Below are 25,427 nucleotides of genomic sequence, written 5' to 3'. Positions count from 1 at the left end.
TTGATTGTTAATACTATGTAGTTTTTTTTTGCAATACCAATAAGTTGTAATTCTGCCATGCCCGCAGGAAGAAAGAATCTCAGGGTTATATGTGATGTCATTTATGTACTCTGACAATAAATCTGAAATCTAATTCCATAGATTTTTTTGTTCTCCATATGCCTGCAAAATATTTGTTTGATAATTGTAAATGAAAATGAATCAATATTTAATAGCGACTCAGAACTCTGACCAGCCCTGCAATGCCTTTTTCTGTTTTTTCTGTTATGCCCATTTGTTCCTGGATTTTCAACCAACGAAAAAATATTTTTTACCTGCCCAGTCATTTCCTCTTCAAACACTGAAATTCTCCCTTTAATTAATGGATGGTTGGAATAATAAAAAAAAACTGAACTCTTTAAATATTCACTCAGTTGTGCAATGTCCATGGACAATAGACCATTTATTTAAAAATTATTCTGAAAGAAATGCTCTATGAAATGGTATTCAAAAGAATCTGTGGCATTGGTCTGATGTAGTGATTAGTAGCTACCTTCTACTCGACATACAAGAAGCAAGTTTTCTTTGATACAAAGGAACATGCAATTGAATTGTCTTAAATATTTGGAAGTTCTGACACATTTGGAAGATGGAGCCAAAATTAATCAAAGAACGATGTGGCAAAACAAGAACCTGAAGAACCAAATTAAATTCACATAATATTTGCACTGAATGTAATGAATTTTTGTATATGACTTGTAACATGGTAGTAAATCAAAAATATAAAAATGAAAGCTGCCAGCTAGTGCAATAATTAAGGGTTTGTTACCTGTTTCGTAGTAATTTTGGAGGCTGTGTCTTTAATAATCACAACCAGTGGCCATATTGTCCATATGCCAGCTGAAAGCTGCTTATACCATTGCATCCTTATGTACCCAGGAAACAGCCAGTGGACAGCAATCTAGCTCCTTGTGTTAATTAATTTTATAGCCTCTTGAAAACTTAATAACAGCCAGAATCATATGATGAAGTCGATTCAGGAGGTTGAGATGGCCTTCTACCTGTTTTCAGAAGTTTAAAAAACTTGACCAACAGTAATCATTCTTGTGTCAAATAACAACATCTAATTACAAAAGTATGGCATGATTGGCTTTGTCCGTTTTGCAGTTGCTAGAAACTTTCATTACTCATTTTTATATAAGTAACAAATCTTATTTTGGTTAGCGTGGACCTTGGCAGGAATTAAAGTCATTGATCCATGTTTGCCTATGACTTTGATTCATGTTGAGATCCATAGTCTATTATGACTGAATCATAATACTTCAAAGCAGACTGTTTAGTATGGGATCCAAACGATGTTGTCTTAAACAAGTCCTTGTGTTTAAAGCTGACAATATTTGGCATTGCGTCCCACACTACCTCATCCAAAACTTCTGCAAATTTTAGAACCATAGAACAATTGCAGCACAGAAGCAGGCCACCTGGGCCCCTCTAGTCTGTCCCGACCCATTTTTTTCCCTAGTCCCATTGATCTGCACCCTGTCCATAGCCCTCCATACCACTCCCTTCTTAAATGTTAAAATTGAACCTGCATTTACCACTTTAGCTGGAACCTTGTTCCGCACACCTACCATTCTCTGTGTGATGAAGTTCCCCCTAACCTTATCCCTTTTCACCTTTAACCCATGTCCTCTGGTTTGTATCTCACCTACCCACAGTGCAAAAAGCCTATTTACATTTATTCCTTGTATAACCCTCAATTTTAAAGACCTCTATTAAATCTCCCCTCATTCTTCTATGCTCCAGGGGATAAAGTTCCAACCTGTTTAACCTTTCCCTGTAACTCAGTTCCTGAAGTCCAGGCAACATCCTAGTAATTCTTCTCTGTACTCTTTCCATCTTAGTGATGTCCTTCTAGTTAGGTGACCAAAATGGCATGTCATACTCCAAATTTAGCCTCACCAATGTCTTATACAACTTTAACATTGCCTCCCAACACCTGTACTCAATACTTTACGAAGCTCAAAATGCCGAAAGCTCTCTTTACAATCCTATCCACCTGTGATGTCACTTTCAGGGAATTGTGTATCTGTATTCCCAGGTCCCTCTGTTCTACCATGCTCCTCAGTCCCCTACCATTTACCATGCATGTCCTTTCTTGATTTGTCCTTCCTAAATGGAATACCTCACACTTGACTGCATTAAATTCCATCTGCAATTTTTTAGTCAATTTTACCACCTGGTCCAGATCCTGTCTGTTGTCTATTGCAAGCTTTGAAAATCATCTTCGCTATCCACAACACATCCAATCTTAGTGTCAACTGCAAACTTGTTGATCCAATTTACCATATTATCATCTAGATCATTATAGATTGATATAACAATGATCCCAGTAACAATCCTTGAGGCACCACTAGTCACAGGCCTCCAATCTGAGAAGCAATTTTCCACCACTACTCTCCAACTTCTCCTGTCCAGTCATTGTCAAATCCAGTTCACTACTTCATCATGAATACCCAACATCTGAATCACAGGCCTCCAATCTGAGAAGCAATTTTCCACCACTACTCTCCAACTTCTCCTGTCCAGTCATTGTCAAATCCAGTTCACTACTTCATCATGAATACCCAACATCTGAACCTTCCATGCAGTCCTTGTCAAGGGCTTTACTAAAGACCATGTAGACAACATCCATAACTTTCCTGGTAACCGCCTCGAAAAACTCTACAAGATTGGTTAAACATGACCTACCACTTTGCCTTCATTTCTCATGGAATTTTAGGGTGCACATGCTATTGACTTCTGGTTTGTTTGGATTGTTACCCTCAGTTGATCACAGCTAATCTGATTTTTCAGATAATTTATCATAGAGTCCTTCCTTTTGTGATGTTCTGTCATTATAGAAATTAGACAATATGGAAATAAAAATAGCATTAAATGATTCATTCAAATAATGAATTCTAACGCATTTTAATGTAGTAGCAAGAATTGCAATTGAGAGAAATTGTAAAATTCAACTGACTCCACAATAGTGGCCTTATTTTTTCCACTCCATTAGTTCCAAGACTCTTTACAAATTTTGTTTATAACATATTAGTTATCTGAATGGAGTACAGTTGCACATAATTGTTCTATTGTTTTTTTTTCCAGATCTCTCAAAGAACAGATTTATTGAAATTCCTCAAGAGGTTTGTTTGTTTGCACCGTTGGAGTCATTACATTTATATCACAATTGCATTAAATGCATTCCAGAAACTGTTGTTAATCTGCAAATGTTAACATTTCTAAATATTAGGTAAGTGATTACCTTTAATCACAAGCAATTCTAAAATGTACATGGACTAATCTGATAAACCTGACTAATATGTAATGTTCTCATGGTATGCACTAATATGGCAACCCCTCAAAGGATCCTACTGAGAAAAGGTTGCATGGTATCATTAATATTAAGGGTTTTGAATGTTTTCTTTTATTATTTTTATATTGCTCTAAGGAAATAAGTATTGACAGTGAAGCATAATTTAAAAATTGCAAATGGACTGGTTTTCATCTATAAAAGCAGATTTCTCACCTTGATGAAAACCAGAGCAGAGTACCTCTCATAAGCAGCATTTCCTCAGGATGTGCATTTAGTTGTCCAAATTGAGCTCCAACCTGGAGTAGGGGTTTGACTTGGAATCATTCAAAAGATAGTCTATTAAATCTGAAACACAAGATTAAAAACTTGCAGCTATAACTCCTGGTGTAACATTATTTGATAAAAGCACAATAAATTTGATTAAGAAAAATTAAGGATGCATTAGATAGACTTCTTTACAGAGTTGTCCCTTTCTTTGAATAATGAAGGCAATTTAGGCTCCAAAAGAAATGATGGCGCTACCGGAGTTGCTATAATGGCAGTGCTCCATTTGGTGTGGACCCAGGAGGGCAGAGAGAGGAGACGCACGCTGTTCAGAAGGGTTTCACTGCTTGGTCATAAGACCAGTGGCTCCATACAGGTTTTAAGTGGTCTGTTAAAGATGCTGAAGGTGTTTGCAAGTAAAATCCTGAACTGCAGGCATCTAAGCCCAAAATGGCAATGCCTGTGCTCGGAAGCAATCACAGGGAGTTGCAGAATCTGGGAGCAGCGGAATAGCGCAGGGCACCAGAAGTGGAAAAGGAAACCCCTCGTTGAGAAAGAGAATTATTGGAGACGAGCCTACAGAAAAGGTGACCACAACAGTGGACCAGTGAGGGGATACGTGGCTGAGGGACCCAAACAGGCTGTGGGTTGCTGGAGACTGGGTCATGGGAACCAGGTATTGGAGCGAGGATTCAAGAGGGCAAGAAGTGCTCCCGAAGGGCCTTAGGCACTGAAGGCTTTCTGATTGTATTGGAGGTTTGGACCTAGAACTCAAGTTGTCAATGGTTTAAACTTGAATCTGTGCCAGCTGCAGAAGCTATGAGAGAGCCACGGAAACTCAGCAACTCTTGCTTTTCTTTCTCTCTTACTGTAAGAAGGGCAGGGAGACCCTAATGGGGGCTCTTTGTCTGCCTTATGCCAGCTTCGTGTATTATTACCTGTTCTATACTATTACATAACAATAAAGGAATCTTGAATCTAATTTGTACTTATAGGATTTTATGAGCATTGATTCATTACAGTGTAGCTAATATTTGGTACTTCCATGCAGTATTAATTTGATCATAATGTATTTGTGTTACTCCATGCAAAATGTGGACTCATGTGCCAAATTTTGGAAACAATTTTTTTTCTCGTGTTGAAATGTTTTCCATTAGAGGTTTTTTCCAAATCATGACTATTAAAGTCTTTGTTCATAGCATACTTTAAGACAATGTCTGGGCAAAACTTGCATTTCTTTAATAATTTAAAGAATGATTGATGAACATGCTTTGAGAGAATCAATCATTGGAAATCAAAGCCAATCGATAGAATGAAAGCAGTTGTTTCATGTTGGGAGTTTTGGGAGTTTATTTGCTTTCAATTTCCTTTATCAACATTTCTTCTTTTTCCTTCTTTCTACTTCCCTTTCAGAGATTTGGAAGGTCAATTTCGGTACAGTCAGTGAACCATTGTGACAAAGAGGTTATGGGCTCTTTAGAACTATCTTTTACCCCACAATGTCTGTGCTGAAAAAAAAACTCATTGTAACTCAAACTTTACTTGCACATGATATACTGTTTATTTTGACTTGTGTCGAGTCATGAAACCCTCAAAAATCTCTCAAATGCAGTCACTGTATTTAACAGGTATTTCAACACTTAAATAGGCATGGATTGGACATGAATCTAATATGGGCAAATGGCATTATTGTAGATGGACAAAAAAGCTTGATGAGCCAAAGAGTTTGTTAGTCTGTCTATCTTTGATGTGCCTTATGTAGAGTCTGAGGGAAACAGCATAGCAACAAGCCTTTTGGGCCATGGAGTCTGTGCCAGCTATTAACCACTCATCTTCACTAATCCTATATTAATCCCATTTTTATTCTCTGCATATTCTCAAACTCTCCCAGAATATTTGGGCTTTGGAGAAAGTAGAAGCATGTGGAAAAAGCATGGAGATCTTGCAAACTCCAGTCATTGCTTGAGTTCAAGATCAAATCTAGGTCTCCAGCACAGTGAAAATCTGCCACTGTATACCGTATTTTAAGAAAGACATGCTTTTATGGCTCATATACTTGGTGGGAACATGCTCTGATGGTTTTCCAAGAGCATTATCACAGTTCACAGCTACTGTGCTGGGAACCTGACCTTCATCCTCATCCAGGGCTGGTGTTCTTTCAACTACGAAGTGTGAGAAAACCACATGTAATTTAAAAAAAATTTATCCCATGCTGTCCAATTAACCTACAACCCCTGGTACATTTTGAACAGTGGGAGAAAACTGGAGCCCACGGGGAAAATGTACAAACTCCTTACGGACAGTGTAGGATTCAAACCCCTGTCCTGATGTCTAGTGCTGTAATGGTATTGCACTAACTGCTACGCTAACCGTGATGTCTTGGGTTGGAAGGGCAAGGATGAATGAGGCAACACAGGACTGTGCTCTGGCTAGCACAGTGAATGTGCGCTATTGCCAGGGACTGGCATCACCTACTGTTTGTGGACAGGCCAACCTGTTAGACCTCCTTCAGGTTTGTTTGATGTGTAACCTTAATGGCCAGTAATCACTGTTTGTACCAGAGGAAAAAATGGGTGAGATGGTAGGTTCAATTTCATCCAATAGGTGACATCCAAAGAGACTATATGATCAAGGTGATCAATCAACCATAAATACATGCTCCAATGCCCAACTGGCCTATAATCCTTCTGCTTGCCAAAGTGCAGCCCCAAGCCCCATCATTTATTGCTGAATGGCCCCACTGCTTGTGATGGTTTGGCCATGTCAGCTCTCTGATGGTCTCTCTTATGCAAGTCATTGATTGTATTCACACCAGATTCCCATTGCAGCAGGTTCCCAGGGAAGCCAGGTGTTCACACTAGGTTTCCTGCAGAGCAATAGTGTCTATTATACCTTTGTATAATATGCTTCAATGATCCCTTTTAGTACTGCTCCATTAGCTCAAGGTTCAATTGTAAAATATTACAAAAAATTGCTGCTTGATCAGTGAAGAAACTCCTTCTAACTTCTGTTCACGTGACTGACTTATCCTGAGGTAATGTTTCTTGGTTGCAAACTCTCCTGTCCAGCGAAACAGTGCAGTGAAACAGTCTGTTGAGTCCATTTGGAATCCTGTTTCAGTGACGTAATGCACACTGCAGAGTTATTTAATAGTGGATCTGTGGAACATTTTGCATCTGTAAATTCAAGTATAAAGTTGTTGACACTAAAATATTTATAGGCACGATAATTAAGCAAAAATTAAATTGGAAATTATTCAAAACATTAAACCAATTCAAGGACTTCCAGTTTATGGAAGACCTGACTTTATAGAAATCTGACTTTGTGCAAATTCTCCTATCAACACTTTGTTCACGTAACAAAGCATTCATGGGAGAATTTGTGTAAAGTATAATCCGCACAAAATGCGTAGTTTTAGAAAATGGATGGCAGCATGATGCAAGTTGGAGAGAGAACAAAATAATTAAGAAAGGGAGGCCCAACTGATTTGGGCCATTAGTTTTTTACTAGGTTTTATGGAAAATAATTTATACTGTATCTAGGCACTTCTACACAGCCACTGAGAAGCTGAAAATTTGTGAAAATTTTTGGCTCTGCAGGCAGTGCGAAAATGTCCTGATGGAATTTACTTGCTAATTTTTGCACCAAGACCTCCACATATTTTTATGGACCAGCTGCAGTATAAAGTGACTGCAAAAACTATGCGAATGAATTTGATGTTTACCCTCTGTAAAATTGCTTAGGAAAAATGCTGTGTAAGTGATCATTCCGGATGTAAGTATGCACATTTTTTATAGAATTTTTCCTTTATTTTTGTGTTTATAAAAAAAAAATCAGTTTATGGACAGTCCTCGGGAGCAAGACTGGAGACTACCTATTAACAGATTTTTTTGATCTTTTGTGGTTTAAAGGTGCTCTTATCAGTGCTTGGCTTTGAACTCCTATTTTGTCTTTTAGCCGAAACCTTCTATCAACATTGCCAAAATACCTGTTTAATCTTCCCCTTCAAGTTTTAGTTGTGAGCAACAATAAGTTAGTTTCCTTACCAGAAGAAATTGGAAAACTTAAAGATCTAATGGAATTGGTAAGTGTGGATTTGCTTCCATTCCCATAGGAAACTTGACTTTTTACTACACATGAATTGAATGTTTAAATGTTTTAAGTGCAAGCACATTTGACCTGATTAGACAGCTTTAATGATAGACTAAACTAGAGAGCAGTCATTTATGGTTTTTAGACTGCAGGCATATAATGGCACAATCAGAATTTTGCCACTACACATGCAGTCAAAAAAGGAATGTGCAGGAATTTTGATTCAATTTCTGCCCCGCAATTTACCCTGCAGGACCCTACAACTTTTTGGAGGAAGCTTGCAGTATAAATCGTAACCGAAAAATTCATCAACGGTCATCCATTCTACTGCATGCCCAACCACCAGGATTGTTGCAGTCTAAAAAGGCACAAAGTGTGAACAACCACACGGGCAGTAATTATGTTTTCTTTTCCATGATTTTCCTGGTATTGCAGTCTAAAAAACATAATTGAATAACTTTAAGGTGAAAATTGGTAGATGTTTTTAATGCAAAGGAGTTGAAGGATATGAGAGGAGAATGAGAAAGGTCAAGATGAGCTTGGCCATGATCCCATTCATTAGTGTAGGTGGTTCAGGAAAGCGCATGGCTGTCATCTATTTCTTGATTATCTATTCAAATCAAAGGAAGATTATTAAAGATTTGTTAAGTGCACCTTTCAGAGTTGGGCATTTAGCCCATGGTTCCTGGCCCATGTTCAACAACTTGATAAGTCTTGTCTTTGAGCACAGCCCAGTGCTTTATTGTGCATTGCTGACAGCCATTCCAGGAATTTCAGAGTTGCAAATGCATGCCTAGTATTTGCCACATTCCTGTTAGTTAATCAGGGCAATTATACTGTAGTCGTAAACAGTAATTTCTGCTAGTTGGTGAAAAGAGCACACATACAAGAATGACTTGAGCAGCTTGCATAAATATGCTTAAGCCTAAACATAATATTATGAAGTTGCAGCTGAATTGATCATTTTGGTCTAAAATTTGATGGTAAATATGGCCCTTTAAAATCCAGACAAAAACTTGCTGCTGTTATCTTGTATAACCGACATCAACTTTGGGATTTCAGTGCATGAGTGCTCAAGTATGGAAGTCATGAATTTATTATCAACAATTCTTGCCCAAATACCAGACCACATGATTCCTCATGGAGCTTAGCAAGGAAATTTGACACACTTGTATCTTGCACCATCCATAAAATTCTGTGTGCCCAGGCAGTTGTTAGAAATTGACAGAATCTTGAAATCAATAAAATTGAACAGAATCATTAAGATTATTAGATCAGAATTACAAACTAGTAAACTTATTAGATCAATAGAAATGAACAGCTGTGGGAGCCTGTAGCAAGAAGTTGAAATTCAAAAACAATCTAAGGCAATCAGTTTAAAAGTTGCCCTTTTTATAAATTTTATAAATGCCCTTGTAATTTTGTGGTATCTAGATTTTTAAATGGTTAAAGCTACTGTTTTGCAAGCAAGCTCTTTTGGGTCTAATTAGTTGTGAATGCCTTGCACATGGAAACCTGGCATGGTTTGAAAATTCCCACTGGGAGGGTTGACCTAGCTAAGCTTAGATTAGTTTAATGTGGTCAACAGACTGCAAAATCTGCCCCAATCTATCCTTTCTCAGTATCCGGAATTCTGCATGATGTGTCAGGCTTCGGTAGGAAGAAAGTTTTGCCCTTTTGTATTCATAGGTCCTAATTAAAATTTGTGGAGCAAGAGAATTATTCTCTCATTTGGTCAAACAGAATTTATTTGAATGTATATGTAGATGTAGAGATAAGCCCATTTGCACTCTGTGCAAAGCATAGCAGATTGAACACATTTGGAGACCAATGTACAGATGTTCAGTTATCGCTTCTTAACCGACCAAGATGATAGCTACTCCTGAATGCCTTGCCTACACCACTATCTGGTGCCTTAACAGGCTCTGCTTCTGGTCAGGCTCTAGTTGCCCCATGTCTGAAGTATCTTGTTCAGTTAAAGCCTTGTTTATTCTGGTGATGATGCACATGCTAGCTTATGGCTCTTGATCTTCAATTTACTACACTCCTCGTGGGGGCCTTCTGCTTTATCATGTGTACAATCCACGTCTAACTTGGTGAGATAAAAAAATCTTTTTGTCTCATCACGCTGAGCTTTTAAGGTAGTGAAGATGATTCTAAAACAATGGGACGGAGCAACACATGCCAGCATTATATTAAGATAACTATTTCAATGGAACACCAAAGTCTGCAGATGCTGTGATTTTAGTAAAAACACACAAATGCTGGAGCAACGGCAGGTTTCGCACCATCCATAGGAGGTAAAGATATTTTACCGACGCTTCAGACCTTCACGGTATAAGCAAAAAACAGTCAGGGGCCTGACAGGCAGGAGAAGCAGTGCAGATCAACAGACAAAAGGAGTTTATTGGATATGGATAGGAGGACAAGAGAGAAAAGGTGAGAATTAATTGGGAGAGGGCAGGGGTAAGTTTGGCCCTGTGAATACAGAGCTGGGAGAAAGAAGGAAAAGGGGGGAGAAAGAGATATGCTTTTTACACAGCCACTGTTCCAGGATATTTGTGGCTTTTTTATGTGCTACACGCTGTGTAAAAATGGACTGTCACGGAATGGGGGTCATTCCATTCCTGGCTTTTTTCTAACAGCAGAGGTAGTAACATGGCTAGAACACTGTTTAAAAGGCCAATTCAGTATTCTAGGACAAACTCAGGTAAGGATGTGTATGTACAGTATTTAGTGCATTATCGGACAAAACATTTAAGTAGGACAACAGAAAAAATCTTTTTAATAATAAAACTGCTGTCCTGCTCTCTCCCAGCGGCCTGAAATCATACAGCAAAGGTAAAAGGCAGAGTCGATCTGACTAACTAGGGAATACCTGACTGGCAGGCCCTTGGGGTTTCCTATCTCGGATGTCCATGCATGCTTCCGTAAATGCAGGTCTGAAATGAGTTGGCAATGAAATGGCTGGAGCAGGCGATGCTTTCTCTACTAGACTCACCGGTTTGTTAAGTGAGTGAAGCACTGATGTGTTGCTGGGAGGAGAATGAGAGATGATTTAATTCATAAATAAATAATTCATGGTTTTGACAGGACATATGGGGTGATCATTCATGAATAAGAAAAAGTATGCATCAAAGGGTAGTGAATTTGGAACACTGCAGAAGGAGGGTATGAATGCTCAGTTACTGAATGTATTCAAGACAGCCACTGACAGACCTTCAGATATTAAGGGAGAGGAGATTAGTGTTAGGGAGTGACATTAGGTGCTTTCAAACTGCCTTGTAAAATGGGGTTAACTGGGCAATTTGCCAGTTAGTGCCCCACTCACAAGGCAGCTTGAAAGGATCAGACCAAGTCAGCGTTGTCCAAAGTCAACCTACCTCAGAGGTAATCAGGGAACCCAGTTACACTTAACCAGGACACATTTGAACAGCAAAATTGCCAACTCGGTTACTCCTGTGATGTCAGCACTTGATCGGGGAGAGAGGGGTCGCTGCCAGGCCCCGGGGTGAAGAAGGGGAGGGTGAGAGGTCACTGCCATGAAGGGGGGGGGGGGGTGAAGGGGTGTCACGATCAGCAGGAGAGGGGTTGCTACCACTTGGGCAAAAAGGAGAGGGGTTGGCTGCAACGGGGGTGGGGGGAACATGATTGACATTGGGAAAGAGACTGATAGCTGGTGGGGGGGACGGGGAGACTAGTTTGTATGACGCGCATCGCGGGGGTGGTATCCCTCTTAAACTGCCAGGTTGGCGATTTACTGGGGCTATCCCCCCTCAGCTTAAAAGGTGCTGGAGGAACCTTTGTCCCACTAATCGTACCTGGGTCGCAGGAGGGCTATCTGGTGCTGCAGCTTAAAAGCAGCACTTACTGTGATAAAAGACCAACCCCACACTGATCCAACCCCACACTGATAACACTGATCCAACCCCACACTGATCCAACCCCACACTGATCCAACCCCTCACTGATCCAACCCCTCACTGATCCAACCCCACACTGATCCAACCCCACACTGATAACACTGATCCAACCCCACACTGATCCCACTGATCCAACCCCACACTGATCCCACTGATCCAACCCCACACTGATCCAACCCCACACTGATCCAACCCCACACTGATCCAACCCCACACTGATCCAACCCCACACTGATAACACTGATCCAACCCCACACTGATCCAACCCCACACTGATCCAACCCCTCACTGATAACACTGATCCAACCCCACACTGATCCCACTGATCCAACCCCACACTGATCCAACCCCACACTGATAACACTGATCCAACCCCACACTGATCCCACTGATCCAACCCCACACTGATCCAACCCCTCACTGATCCAACCCCTCACTGATCCAACCCCACACTGATCCAACCCCACACTGATCCAACCCCACACTGATCCCACTGCACCACTCTCTGCTGTCCCCAGGTGTCTCTAATCACCTTGTGCTGTGAGCAAGCTGGTCTGTGGGTTTATCCTCAGTTTGAACAGTCTGAAGCTCACTGCCCCGCACTGCCCCGCTCTTCCCCCCCCACCCCCAGCCCCTAAAAGACTGCCACCAGGCCCCAATAATAGATAATGGAGATTAGTAAGAGATAACTTAAGGTGGAATGTAAGTTGAAAGAAAACGTTTGAAAACTATTGTTTTAATCCTACCTCTTTGGCTTGGCTTCTCGGATGAAGATTTATGGAGGGGTAATGTCCACATCAGATGCAGGCTCGTTTGTGGCTGACAAGTCCGATGTGGGACAGAAGTACTCGAGATGGCAGAGGCCGACAGCATCGAATCCACGCTGCTGAAGATCCAACTGCGCTAGGTAGGTCACGTCTCCAGAATGGAGGACCATCGCCTTCCCAAGAGCGTGTTATATGGCGAGCTCTCCACTGGCCACCGAGACAGAGGTGCACCAAAGAAGAGGTACAAGGACTGCCTAAAGAAATCTCTTGGTGCCTGCCACATTGACCACCGCCAGTGGGCTGATATCGCCTCAAACTGTGCATCTTGGTGCCTCACAGTTCGGCGGGCAGCAACCTCCTTTGAAGAAGACCGCAGAGCCCACCTCACTGACAAAAGACAAAGGAGGAAAAACCCAACACCCAACCCCAACCAACCAATTTTCCCTTGCAACCGCTGCAACCGTGTGAGTACTTTGATGTTGGAGATGAAGTCGCTCCAATGAATGTTGAGGATGGAGCAGAGACAACGCTGGTGGAAGAATTCTAGGAGCACACAAAACTCAAAAGGGTCAACCAGTTTACCTATCTCAGCTGCACCATTTCATTGGATGCAAGGATCGCCTTTGGAAGACTACACAAAAGAGTCTGGAAAAACAACCAACTGAAAAACCTCACAAAGATTAGCATATACAGAGCCATTGTCATACCCACACTCCTGTTCGGCTCCGAATCATGGGTCCTCTACCGGCATCACCTAATCCTACCTAATTGACTTGATATGTGCATGGTTTCATAACTTCAAAGGAAATGGGCAAATGACAATTTTTCTCAAGCAAAATATTTCAGTAAGTTCTCACTCACATTCCACTTTAAGTAATCCGTTAGTAATCACAGAGCACCTAAGGCATAGGGATTACTTAATGGTATGTGAGTGGAAGGAAAAAGTTTTAAGTCCACTGCTATAGATCAGTACTTGCAGTAGATTTTCCCAAGCTTTTTTATAAATTGTACTTGTGTATGCTTTATTCCCTCTACAATTTTCCCACGCTCTTCAACCAATGGTTGATTGTTAATGAAGAAACATTTGATTGCAAACCCCTATTTCAGGAGAAACACTTCCACTTCTGCTTGTAATTGACTGCAAGGGTTGAGAATAGGCTGAGCACAGAACTCGAAACCTGTCTTCAAATGGGGACTTAGAGCAAGTCTGCCAATTTTGCAGCCTTCACCACAAACCTGCTGCAGTAAACTGACTGTCTCTCCCTTGCTCTTTCTCCAAATGTTTTTTTTCCCTCTTATTGCAAAACCACATGATCTCTATTAGAACAGCAAATTTCAACCAGACTTGGACCACTGGCAAAAGATTAATCAGTTTCTGAGCCTGGACATCTGTACCTTTAAAGACAATAGTCCATTTAAATTCTACAACATCAGTCCAATTAACACCTACTTGTGAAATCTTCATTGACATTCTTCATGCATTTCAAATGAGATGTCTTTTGTGAAATGTTACTGAGTTTCTGTGAAGTGTACCTAAACTAAATGCCCACCTTTTAAAGATATATTTTATCATAATTTTATTAACCCATTCCGTAACAGTTACATGCATTCTTTTTTTTTTGAAAATTTTATTTAAAGATTTTACAAAACATAGAAAAAAAAACCCTACAACAATAAAAGACATAAAAATTACCCCCTTCCCTCCTCTACTTGACTGTGTAATCCCAACCCCCCCCCCCCAACCCCTCAGCACCTTAAAAAATATTCTTTCTGGTATTTAAAATTAACTGTTCGATGTGCCAACTCTGTATCATATCATTTATTTAAGATCAATAGCTATATGTTCCAAATACAAACTCCACATTTTTACAAAAAAATGAATAATTATTTCGCAAATTCTGGGTTATTTTTTCCAAATATAAACATGATTGTAGTTCACTGTGCCATCTTTGTATATTCAACTCTACCTCATTTTTCTATGTAATAGCTATACATTTTCTTGTTCCTGCTAACCCTAATCGCATAAAAGCTAGTTGCGGTTTGTCCGCTCGCAACCTCACAATTAATACATTCCATATAACCTAATAAACACATCATTGGATCCAATTGCAAATCAATTTTGAATAAATCTCTCAAAAATTTTATAACTTTTTCCCAAAAAAACTTCTTTCTTACACGTCCAAACAGAATGCATAAAAGTACCTATCTGTTCCCCAAATCTAAAACACAAATCTGATGAACTAAATCCATATTTCAACTTTTCAGGAGTCAAATACAATTGATGAATGAAATTATAATTAACCATATTATATCTCACATTAATTAATTTTGTAACACTCTCAGCATACATATTTGACCATTCTTCCTAGGACAATTCAGTAACTAAATCTCCTATTTCTTTTATTTTATACACATCAACTTTATCCATTTTTTTCTTGCAACAACCTATATATATCTGATATAAACCCTTTCCTTTATTTGCCATTAAAATCTCAAATTTAGTTTGACCTGGTAAAACCAAATCCCTACCAAAATGTGTTTGTAAAATTCTTGAACTTGATAGTAAGCCAGAAAAGAATTTGATGAAATACCAAACTTCCCTTGTAATTGAAAGCCAGAGGAGTTGCTATTTTGATAAATAAAAAAGTACCTTTTATTTTATATTCCTTTATTGCTAATACTGGTAGAGTGCTGATGGTGAATTGTAAAATATTTTCTGAAACCTGGACGTTTATGCACCGAATGAAGATAAGGAAGTATTTGTTACAATTAACACCTTTTACTTTATTAAATTTGAACCATTCAAATGGAAATATCTTGATAGGAGGGGATTTTAATTATTTGGATCCATTGTTGGATAAATCTCCAAAAACTGTAAAGAGATCTAAAATGGCAAAGAGACTAATTGAAGTGATGAAAGATTTAATTTAGTAGAAATGTGGAGAAAATTGAACCCTACTGAAAAAGATTTTTCTTTCTATTCTGCACGGCATAATTCATTCTCTAGAATTGATCTATTTTTAGTTTCAGCACAGTTACAAGGTAGATTTACACATGTTGAGTATAAAAGTAGAACATTGTCTGATGACTCAGTGTTGTTGGCTTCTTGTTTAGGTACTGAAACGGTAGGAAATGCTTATAGTTGGATATTTAATGAATCGTTATTAAATAAGCCTGAATTTGTTAAGTACATCAGAGATAAAATTGTTTTTTATTTGTAAATGAATGAAGATTCAGTGCAGAGTAAATTTGTTTTATGAGGTGCTTTGAAAGCATATTTAAGAGGTCAGATTATTAGTTATACAGCAAAAGTTAAAATGCAATATCTGGTAGAGAGTCAAAATTTGGAAAAAGAAATCAAAATGTTAGAGAAAGAATTTCAGAAGAGTGTTACTGAGATACATTTGTCTAAAGCTTCGTTATAATGCCTTGAAATCTTATTTAGATTTGCCATTGTTGAGTGCGATGGATATTAAGGATTTAGATAATTCCTTTATGGAATTAGAACTTAAGGAAGCATTACAATCGATGCCGGAGGCGGGGGGCGGGGGGGGGGGGGGTGGGGAGTCTCCAGGAGAGGATGGGTTCACAACGGAATTTTATGAAGAATTTAATGATTTATTATTTCTGGTATATACAGCAGTTTTGAAACAGGCAACTGAAACTGGTTTATTTCCAGAATCTTTCTCAAGGGCATTGATTACGGTTATTCCAAAGAAGGATAGGGATCCTTTAAAAGTGGCTTCTTATCGACCAATATCATTATTGAATGTGGATTATAAGATTGTGGCAAAGGTATTGGCTAATAGATTAGCTAATTTTTTGCTGAAATTAGTACATGTTGATCAAGCTGGTTTTATAAAAGGTAGATATTCTGCAGATAATATTGCTAAATTGATTTCAATAATTAATACTTCAAGACAACAGGTTAATCAACTAAGGATAGTAGCATTAGGTGTGGGAAAAGCTTTTGATAAGTTTGAATGGAATTTTTTGTTTAATGTTTTAGAAAGATTCAACTTTGGACTGCTTTTTATTAGTTGGGTTAAAGCTTTGTATACTAGTCCTTCAGCAAGAGTAATGACAAATGTCTCGATCAACTAGTCAGGGTTGTCCTCTATCACCAGCTTTGGTAATAAAACCTCTGGGTCAAGCTATAAAGACAGGATCCTAGTATTAAAGGAATTACAATAGGTGAACAAGAGGATAAAATTAATTTGTTTGCAGATGATGTGTTGATATATTTGACATATCCTAAAAATTCTTTAAAATCATTGCAAAATTTGTTAAATCAATATGGTATATTTTCAGGTTATAAAGTTAATTGAGAAAAAAGCAAAATACTATCTGTATCAAGAAAATTATACAGATTGTAGACAAATTACTAAGTTTTGATTGTCTAATAAAATTAAATATTTTAGGATTTATAGTTAATAGAGAATACCAGGATTTATATAATTTTAATCATATACCATTGTTGAATAATATTAAAGTTGATTTACATAGATGGAAAGATTTACCGTTGACTTTAATTGGGAGAATTAACTGTATAAAAATGAATATATATCCATGTATACAATATCTTTTTCAGCCTATTCAGAGTGCGATATCAAATCAATTCTTTAAGGAGTTAAATAAAATAATTTGATTATTTTTTGGAAAGGTAAATTGTCAAGAATTTCTATGCAAAAATTGACCTGGTGGTATGAATGGGGTGGACTTCAATTACTACATTTTCAAAGTTATTATGAGGCGGCACAATTGAAATTTATTAATAGGTTATTTGACATTGAACAACCACCTATGTGGGAAAAAGTTGAATTGGATCAAATTTTTCAAAATGAAACTAGTCTTTTTATTTATAAATGGAATCCTTTATTGTGACAAAAATATAAATTACCTGCATTACGACATGTAATGGATATTTGGTATCAACTTATGTGCACAGTTTCATAACTCCAAAAGAAATGGGCCAATAACAATTTTTCTTAAGCAAAATATTTCAGTAACAATTGGGTCTAAAGCAGTGTTTCCCAACCTTTTTCTTTCCACTCACATCCCACTTTAAGTCATCCCAATGCTATTGGTGTTCTGTGATTAGTAAGGGATTGCTTAAGGTGGTGTGTGAGTGAGAAGGGAAGGTTGAGAATCACTGCTCATTTGAGTTTAAAGAGTATTCCCAGGATTTTCCAAACACCTTCTTGACTGTAGAAATGCACACTAAGTTCTGTGTGTGAATGCTTAGTGATTAATTAGATAGGAAAGTTTAAAATTCTTTCTCATTGTAAGGAAAATCAAGTACTTTGTTTAATTTTAGAATATTCCATATGTTTGCAGGATGTTAGCTGCAATGAGATTCAAATCCTTCCTCACCAAATGGAAAGGCTTCAGTCACTTAGAGAATTAAATATTAGGAGAAATCATCTGCAGGTGTTACCTGAGGGTAAGAAATGAACATCTATACATTTTACTTTTCTTCAATGATTTATTATGGATTTGATTCATTTGGATCTTGACGTTTTCTTTTCCAGAATTAGCAGAGCTGCCTCTCGTAAAATTAGACTTTTCCTGCAATAAAGTGACCAAAATACCGATCAGTTTTAGAAAGCTCAAATACCTTCAAGTTATAATATTAGAGAACAACCCAATGCAATCTCCTCCAGCACAGGTTCGTACAAAATGTGTTCAGGCTTGTCTAAGGTTACTTTAATTTGGAACAATCCTTTTTATTTGATGACATTTAAATATCATTCATTATTTAATATATCATATGAATGCACTGAGTTCTTTAAAAATTAATTTTCTACAGATATGTCTCAAGGGTAAAGTGCATATATTTAAATTCCTGAATATCCAATCATGTCGCATAGACAAGAAGCCAGATTCTCTGGATCTTCCCTCTTTGGATAAGAGGGCACATCCTCAAGCCCTTACGGACAGGTTAGTTTCACATTTAATGCAAAGCAATCATTGTTGAATAGAAACTAAAAGCAATGTGAACTTGACATCTAAAGTAAAGTGTCATTTTCCATTAAGTTTGCCTTGTGTGAAAACAATGAGTTCTCAAGTCAATGAGAAGTGGCTATAAACTCTGAGGATCTCAGACTAACTTTCCACAGTATCTGTTCAGGATTGAATACATTTCTACAAAATCAATTTGGGAGTACAATATGAATGAAAAGAGGCTTCGAGGATTATAAATTATCAAATGATAGCCATAAAATGTAGAAATCTAAAGTGAGGATGAAAATAATTCAACTGACCTACAATAAATAATGTTCAGTGCTGTAGAAATTGAACATTTCACCCATTTATCCAATCCTTGATCATAATATGGAAGGCCTGGGTATTGGGAGGACTTTCTTCAGGAATATTCAGGAACACTGTATTTACAATTCCGGTAACAAAATACATCAGCTGAATAGGTGGACACAGATGTGAATGAATCGAAAAGTAGGACTGAGATCAATAACCGTCAGTACACCAAATAGCAAAGGAAGCTCCTAATGAAGCAATATGCCTGAAATTATTCCGTTTGGTTTCTGCTTGTTCCCTTTTTCTGATCGCTGAATTCATTGGTAATATTACTTTTGAGAAAAGAATTGTAACTACCAGCACTTAACATCTGCAATGTACAACTTGGAAAGCGATCTTCAACCAGACTGGGATGGCTAAAATCCGTTTTTGAGTTTAGAATGTTTCAATTGAGTTAGGAAGTATTAACATATCTTTTCTAAACTATCAGAATTTGCACCAACTTCCACATTTAAGACTGTAACATTTAGATATACACCATAGTAACATACCCTTTATACATGTTGAATGACAATTTTGCAACCGAAGAAACTCATTAGTTCTTTGTGCATAAAGCAGGCAGCATCAGCTATCTGTAGCAGGCTGAGTAACCACACGAAGAAATGGGCCGAATCACCGCAACACATGGCCAGTCCAAGATGGCGCGGGCTCCCCTTCATTGCCGAGAAGGAACCTGCGCCTAGTGCTACATGTGGGCACCTGCGCCTAGCGCTACATGTGGGCTAAAGAGCCCTCCACTTCTTCATTGCGGCCAACCGGCAGGAGAGTGACACCACGATGTGATGAAGTCGGAGGGTACGTCACTGGAAGTGGGCGGGCCAGTGCACACGCGGAGAATTTAAACCAGTAAAGTCAGTCTTTGTTTTACACTCACCTTGTGTGGACATCTCTTTATTTGGTAGCACTGCCACAGCAGAAGCTACACTGATGACGCCGATGGTTCCAACATTTTGGAACCAGCATTGATCACAAGAAAATGCAGCAACCAGCTGAATCCACAGTTGCATTGCCTGCGACCACCTTTCAGGGCAAGACAGCCCAGGAACTGGCTACAGCTGGCTGAGTCACAGTTCCACATCAGGGGAATAGTTTCAGAGGGCACTAAGTTCTGGCATGTCATCAGCACCCTGGATGCCGCCACAGCTGCCAAAGTAAGCTCCTTCATAGTAAACCCAAGTACGAGCAGTTCCAATGTTTCGTCTTCGACATCCTAGAGCTCAGCTGACACGAGCGCCACTATAATCCTCAACATGCAGTGCCTGGGCGACAAACCCCTCGGAGCTAATGCATGAGATGGCGGCCCTGGCAGACGGACACACAGACTGTTTACTGTTCGAGGCACTATTCTTCTCTAACCTACCAGTGCACGTATCCTCAGCAGTTATGATTATGGATTTCAGCACCCCAGCAGACAGGCTGTTCCATATGCCACAGCAGAGTTCCCTCCACATGCAATGTCTACAAGATTGGTGCTGCCACCCCGTCCATCCCACCAGGAACACCAGTGGTAGCTGTGGCCCAGTGGCAATGTGAAGGGTGCGCAGAGTAGAACAGAGAGTACTGTTTCTACCACTGCTGATGGGGCAAGAATGCCTGGCAGTGCACCCCTCCACCCGTGCTCTTACCCCACCACTAAAACCAACACGGCAATGTGAAACAGCCTGGCCGCCGATTGTGGCCTCGGCTCTTGGCACACAAAGGCCTACTCTACCTCAGAGACCAGAGGACCAAGAGGGATTTCCTCGTAGACACAGCCGTGGAGATCAGCTTCATCCCGCCCACGTACTTTGAGGTGAGAAACAATATCAAAGGCTTTTCCCTTGCAAGCAGCCAACGGGTCCTCCATTCCCAGCTACGGCATCCGCCTGGTCACCATCCACTTCTCAAATGCTGTTTTTCTTTGGGAGTATACCATCACTGATGTGGGACAGGCACTACTCGGGTGGATTTCCTCCAGGCTCACGAACTGCTGGTGTACATGACAACATGCCGGTTAGTAAACGCCACAACGTTCCAGTCTTTCCCCCTCGTCCTACGAAGATGCTCTTTCCTGCCACTGGGAATCCACGCCCTGGCCAAAGACCCAGCTGTATTGCCACCGACCTCTCATGACTCCAACCCGCCACATGGTGTGGAGCACCACAGAGACCGCTGGCCCCCCTGGTGCACGCATGAGCCCGGCGCCTCCTGCCAGACAAGCTCCAATGAGCCAAGGCCGAGTTTGCTGTCATGGGGGAGTTGGGGATCATAAACCATTCCAACAGCCTGTGGGCCTCCCTGCTCCACATGGTGCAGAATAGCTCCAACAGATGGCATCTGCGTGACAACTACTGACGTCTAAATGAGGCGATGGTCCTGGGTAGGTACCCCATCCCACACACCCAGGATTTCACCACGAGACTACAGGGCTGCAGAGTATTCTCCAAGGTGGACCTTGTGAAGGGATACCACCAAATCCCAGTTTACCCCAGTAACGTCCAGAAGACGGCTATCATCACATTTTTTGGCCTCTTTGAATTCCTAAGAATGCCTTTCAGACTCAAAACCTCTGCCCAGACATTACAGTGGCTAATGGACATTGTCGGCAGGGACCTCGACTGAATTTTCATTTATCTAGATGACATCCTCATTGCCAGCACCCACAGGACGCACTTCACCCACCTGTTCGACAGACTGCAGCAGTTGAGGCTCACAGTGAATCCGGCCAAGTGCCAGTTTGGCCTGCAAGCAATAGACCCTGGGGCACCGCATCACCCCAGAGGGTGCCACAACAAGGTAGAGGCCATTCAGTACATCCCCAAGTCGAATACGTCCAAAGGCTTACAGGAGTTCTGGGGATGGTCAACTTCTAACATTGCTTCCTCTTGGGAGCGGCCACCCTCAAGCAGCCCCTGTTTGGCCTTGTCAAATTTGCCGGTAAGACACCGCAATGGGCGCCGGAGGCCACAGAGGCTTTCCACACCACCAAGGCAGCACTGGCGAAGGCCATGTCACTGGCACACCGGATCCCACCTGCCCCATGGCCCTCACAACGGTTGCTTCAGAAGGAGCAATGGGCATGGTGCTAGAGCAATGGGGCAATGAACAGTGGTGACCCCTCGCCTTCTTCAATAAGCACCTCCAAACACCAGAGCTCAAATACAGCATGTTTGATGGCAAACTGCTGGCCTTGTACCTGGCGATATGGCACCTCTGCTACGTGCTAGAGGGGAGAGTGTTCACTGCCTACACAGATCACAAACTGTTGACCTACGCGCTCAGCAAGGTCTCGGACCAGTGGTTGGGAAGACGTGTCGCCGGCAAGGCCAAAGTAGTAGCTGACGCACTGTCTCGGCCCACGATTGCTGCGACCTCGGGAGGGCTCGACGTCACGCAGCTCGCCAAGGAAAAGAGGGAGGACACAGACGTCCAGGCATACCGGGTGGCTATCACCAGACTGAAGGTCAGAGACTTCTGCCCCACACCAGGAGAACCAACCCTGCTGTGCGATATCTCCACCGGATTCCCAAGGCTGATCCTACCCATGACCTGGTGACGGCGGGTTTTCAACAAGGTACATGGTTTATTGCACCACTCCATAAGATCCACAGTCCGCCTGCACTTGGACAAGTTCATGTGGCATGGGCTCCGCTGAGATGTTACCCTGTGGGCTCGAACCCACTTATAGTGCCAGCGCGCCAAGGTGGACTGGCACACCATAGTCATCCTACAGTCCTTTAAGCCAGCGTAACGCAGGTTCAGCCATGTCCACGTCAACATTGTCGACCCCCTCCCAGTGAGCCAGGATATGAGGTATCATGACCATTAACAGATTCACCCGCTGGCCAGAGGTGATACCCATGGCTACATGCAACACAGAAACATGTGCCTGGGCTTTCCTCACCACCTGAGTTGTGCATTTTGGAGTCCAAACCCACCTCACATCGGACCAAGGAGTGCAGTTCACCTCCTCCCTCTGGCCCAACCCTGGTGAAATTCTACAGCAGCCAGGTCTACCATACGACGGCCTACCATCCCCAAGCAAATGGACTAGTCGAATGGTTCCACCACCGCATTGAAAGCCTGACTGACGGCTCCCATGGGTACTGCTCGGGATCCACACCGCACCAAAGGAGGACCTATCAGCATCATCCACAGAAAATGGTGGACAGCACACCGCTTGACATTCCAGGGGACCTACATTTCAACATCTCCGTACCACAGACCAGCATGTTAGACGTCCTGCACAAGCTGAGGGAGCAAGCGAGAGGATGACCCCCACCCCACCCCACCCCTCCCCCCACCATCCAGACACGGCTCACCATCTGGCCATGTTCCACCGGACCAGCAGTCCACACACTACATTTTCATATGCAGAGGACAGCAAGGACCCCCCCCCCTCCACAGTGGCCCTGTATGAGGGCCCCCTCAAGGTACCGCAGAGCGACGGCGTGGTGCTCACATTGGACATTGGCAGCCAACAGGACAGATTCACAGTCGACCACCTCAGTCATGCACCTGGACTCCATCCTGCCAACTCCAGACCCCTGGGTCAAGCTCAGGGGTAGACTTCCCAGGCACTGTAAGTCAGTCCGCTCAGAGAGCGGCAGCGATTTGGGGTGAGTGGGGTGGTGTAGTGGGCCGATCGACCTCATGAAGTAATTGGCTGAATTGCTGCAATACATGGCCGGTCCAAGATGGTGCAGGCTCCCCTTCACTGCCGAGAAGGTGTCCGCGCCGAGCGCCACATGCAACAGCAGCCAACCAGCCGGAGAGTGACACCGTGATGCGATGATGTCACTTCCAGAAGTCGGGGTACGTCACCGGAAGTGGGTGGGCCAGCGCACTTGGGGAATTCATACCAGTAAAGTCCGTCTTTGTTTTACATTCACCTTGTGTCGATGTCTCTTTATTTGGTAGTGCTGCCGCAGCAGATCTTTTCTTTCTTTGGCTTGGCTTCGTGGACGAAGATTTATGGAGGGGTAAATGTCCACGTCAGCTGCAGGCTCGTTTGTGGCTGACAAGTCCGATGCGGGACAGGCAGACACGGTTGCAGCGGTTGCAGGGGAAAATTGGTTGGTTGGGGTTGGGTGTTGGGTTTTTCCTCCTTTGTCTTTTGTCAGTGAGGTGGGCTCTGCGGTCTTCTTCAAAGGAGGTTGCTGCCCGCCGAACTGTGAGGCGCCAAGATGCACGGTTTGAGGCGATATCAGCCCACTGGCGGTGGTCAATGTGGCAGGCACCAAGAGATTTCTTTAGGCAGTCCTTGTACCTCTTCTTTGGTGCACCTCTGTCATGGTGGCCAGTGGAGAGCTCGCCATATAACACGATCTTGGGAAGGCGATGGTCCTCCATTCTGGAGACGTGATCTACCCAGCGCAGTTGGATCTTCAGCAGTGTGGATTCGATGCTGTCAGCCTCAGCCATCTCGAGTACTTTGATGTTAGGGATGAAGTCGCTCCAATGAATGTTGAAGATGGAGCGGAAACAACGCTGGTGGAAGCGTTCTAGGAGCCGTAGGTGATGCCGGTAAAGGACTCATGATTCGGAGCCGAACAGGAGTGTGGGTATGACAACGGCTCTGTATACGCTAATCTTTGTGAGGTTTTTCTGTTGGTTGTTTTTCCAGACTCTTTTGTGTAGTCTTCCAAAGGTGCTATTTGCCTTGGCGAGTCTGTTGTCTATCTCGTTGTCGATCCTTGCATCCGATGAAATGGTGCAGCCGACATTAGGGTTTTGAGTTTTGTGTGCCCGATGGAGCTGGCTGATGGAGGACCTCAGTTTTCTTCAGGCTGACTTCCAGGCCAAACATTTTGGCAGTTTCCGCAGATACTACATATCCATAAAAATATAATTTGAACCCTCAGTATGGTTCCTGTTCATGCAATATGAACCATTTATCATGCCATTTTTCTATCTCTTTCCGTCATAGCTGTATCCTAATATTCAAGTTTACTTTGGGGGAGTTTTGTTACTTTTATTTTTCTATCCCTCTCCTTCACATGGATTCAGATTTAGTGAAGGGCTTTGACAATGTGATAGTACAGATTCTATCACCAATGTGTATATGTACAAATTGTAGTGTTGAATGACTGTGATTGGCCTAGAGTGTAACCACACCTACTGGCAGGTCTTAAAGGATTGCTCCAAGCCAGACCAGGTCATTCTGGACTGGTCGACCTACTTGTGATATGCTCCAGTCTTTTAGTTAATAAAAGCCTTGGTTTGGATCAACAAGTCTTTGGTTCTTTCGACGTGCTCTACAGACAGAAACTGTATAAATTACAGTTGGCATTCAGACCTATTCTATGACGTAGTTCATTACTGGGTGCTATCGAGATATAATGAAACCTCTACCTGCTGCTGATTTAAGGGGACTCTTTGGACTTCCCTTGTGCAGCTCCTTGTTTTCGTGATCATATAAGCCATCACATCCTTTGAATAACTTGTGAAAAGCTTTCTCAATATAACTGGCATCACATGCTGAGGGGGATTGGGTGCAGAACTTGTGCTACTTTCAGTCTCTTCACATCTGCTCTAAACCTAGCCCTCCCATTTGAATGATTTCAAAGCTATTAAAACATTCTAACATCTTTACATTCAGAAACAGAACCTGTAAACACTTCAAACTATTTAAATACTGAAGTTAAAATGTTTAATTTAAATATTTAAAACATTATTTAAAAAATCGATTTATAAAACTCCATGTTTGCTTCCATAGCTCTTCCTTTAAAGTCAACAAAGAAAAATGTG

The 25,427-nt window shown here is 41.4% G+C and overlaps 1 protein-coding gene across 1 annotated transcript in view; it reads left to right on the top strand.

Annotated features, from left to right (window-relative positions):
- Positions 1–25,427, top strand: part of LOC138740702 (leucine-rich repeat and calponin homology domain-containing protein 2-like) — a 177,239-nt gene that overhangs the window by 53,344 nt on the left and 98,468 nt on the right. Inside the window, 5 exon segments of the mRNA XM_069893745.1 lie at positions 3,130–3,274; positions 7,559–7,685; positions 17,721–17,826; positions 17,915–18,051; positions 18,193–18,323. Of these exon segments, the coding sequence (XP_069749846.1) occupies positions 3,130–3,274; positions 7,559–7,685; positions 17,721–17,826; positions 17,915–18,051; positions 18,193–18,323 (646 nt within the window).

The sequence above is a fragment of the Narcine bancroftii genome, chromosome 8 (assembly GCF_036971445.1).
Source record: "Narcine bancroftii isolate sNarBan1 chromosome 8, sNarBan1.hap1, whole genome shotgun sequence".
In the NCBI taxonomy this organism is placed as follows: Eukaryota; Metazoa; Chordata; class Chondrichthyes; order Torpediniformes; family Narcinidae; genus Narcine; species Narcine bancroftii.
Note: the sequence above shows the minus strand (reverse complement) of the source record. Positions and strands in the feature narration are given on the sequence as shown.